The 1,250-nt window shown below is 49.5% G+C and overlaps 1 protein-coding gene across 1 annotated transcript; it reads right to left on the reverse strand.

Moving 5' to 3' along the window:
• Positions 1–536: 536 nt before the first annotated feature.
• On the reverse strand, positions 537–1,238 carry LOC116024048. Its single transcript, XM_031264951.1, has one exon. It carries the CDS (start codon positions 1,236–1,238, stop codon positions 537–539), a length of 702 nt encoding a protein of 233 aa, XP_031120811.1.
• Between the last annotated feature and the right edge of the window lie 12 nt (positions 1,239–1,250).

A 1,250-nucleotide genomic window follows, 5' to 3' on the forward strand; every position in this document is an offset into this window, starting at 1 on the left:
TTCAAGCTGATGACTCCCTCTGCTTCTATGGAGTCACCGGTGAAACCCGACAACGGGGTCCGAATGGGGGTTAACTGATCGGTGGACAGACCCAATCGAGCAAAGACATCAAAATATAAGATGTTCACCGAGCTCCCCGTGTCAACCAGCACCCGCTGGACATCCGTTCCGTTGACATCTAGCGTGATGACGAGTGGATCATTTTGGGCTTCCCCATGGAATGGTAGATCATCGTCAGTGAAAAGTATTGGTTCTGTACGCTTTCTCTTCTCTCGAGGTTCCGAATGAATCGTCCCAACGTATAAGTTTCTCGCCCATTGCTTCCTTTGTCGTGAAGAGTCGCCTCCTTCAGGGCCCCCGTAGATGACGTGGATCACTGGTTTCTTTCCGACCGCCTTCTCATCAGCTAACCTGGGTGGGACGAATGCCTCGTCGTGCCTTTCGGGATTCCTTTTCATCACATTCCTCTCCGTTTTTCTTTGATTTCTATCCTCCTTCATCACAAATTGCCTCAACTCTCCCTTCTGAATGAGTTGTTAAATGAGCATGCGCAAGGCCATGCACTCCGAAGTATTGTGTCCCTTGACTCTGTGGAAAGCACAATACTTTCTCTTGTCCTCCCCCTCGGGTATCGGCTCCGGTGGGTGGATCAAATTGCATTGCTCGGCAAACTGCAAGACTTCCACCAGGGGTCTGTTCAACGGAGTGAAACGTGGTACATCTTCTGGTCGATTGTATTGTTTGACGTGTCTGAACGGTGGTTTATTTTTCCTTTGATCGTGGCCTCTGTCCCGATTGACCGGCTGCTCATCGCGTCTCTTTGCCATGTTAGCTTCGGTGGCATCTGCATGATGCTTGGCTCTGGTGATGGCATCCTCATAAGTTCGGGGGGGATTAACTATGAGGTCGTAGTAGAGCGTCCCGGAACAAAGTGATGCAAGGAAAGCTTGGATTGCCACCCGGTCCTCCATCGGTTCAACCTCATCAACCTCACGTTCCCATCTGAATAGGAAAGTAGACAACGGTTCTCCCACAGCTTGGTTTACCTTGTTCAGGCAAGTGTAAGATTTCTTTCTCGATTTACTTGCAGCGAAACGCTTTACAAACTTATCGGCCAACTGACCAAAATTTCTGATCGACCCCTGCTCCAAACCCTTGAACCATTCGGCCGCCTTACCGACTAAGGTAGCGAAGAAAGCTCTACAAATGACTGCATCGCTTACTCCCAACATCAACATGTTGCCATAGTA

The sequence above is a fragment of the Ipomoea triloba genome, chromosome 7 (assembly GCF_003576645.1).
Source record: "Ipomoea triloba cultivar NCNSP0323 chromosome 7, ASM357664v1".
NCBI classification, from domain to species: Eukaryota; Viridiplantae; Streptophyta; class Magnoliopsida; order Solanales; family Convolvulaceae; genus Ipomoea; species Ipomoea triloba.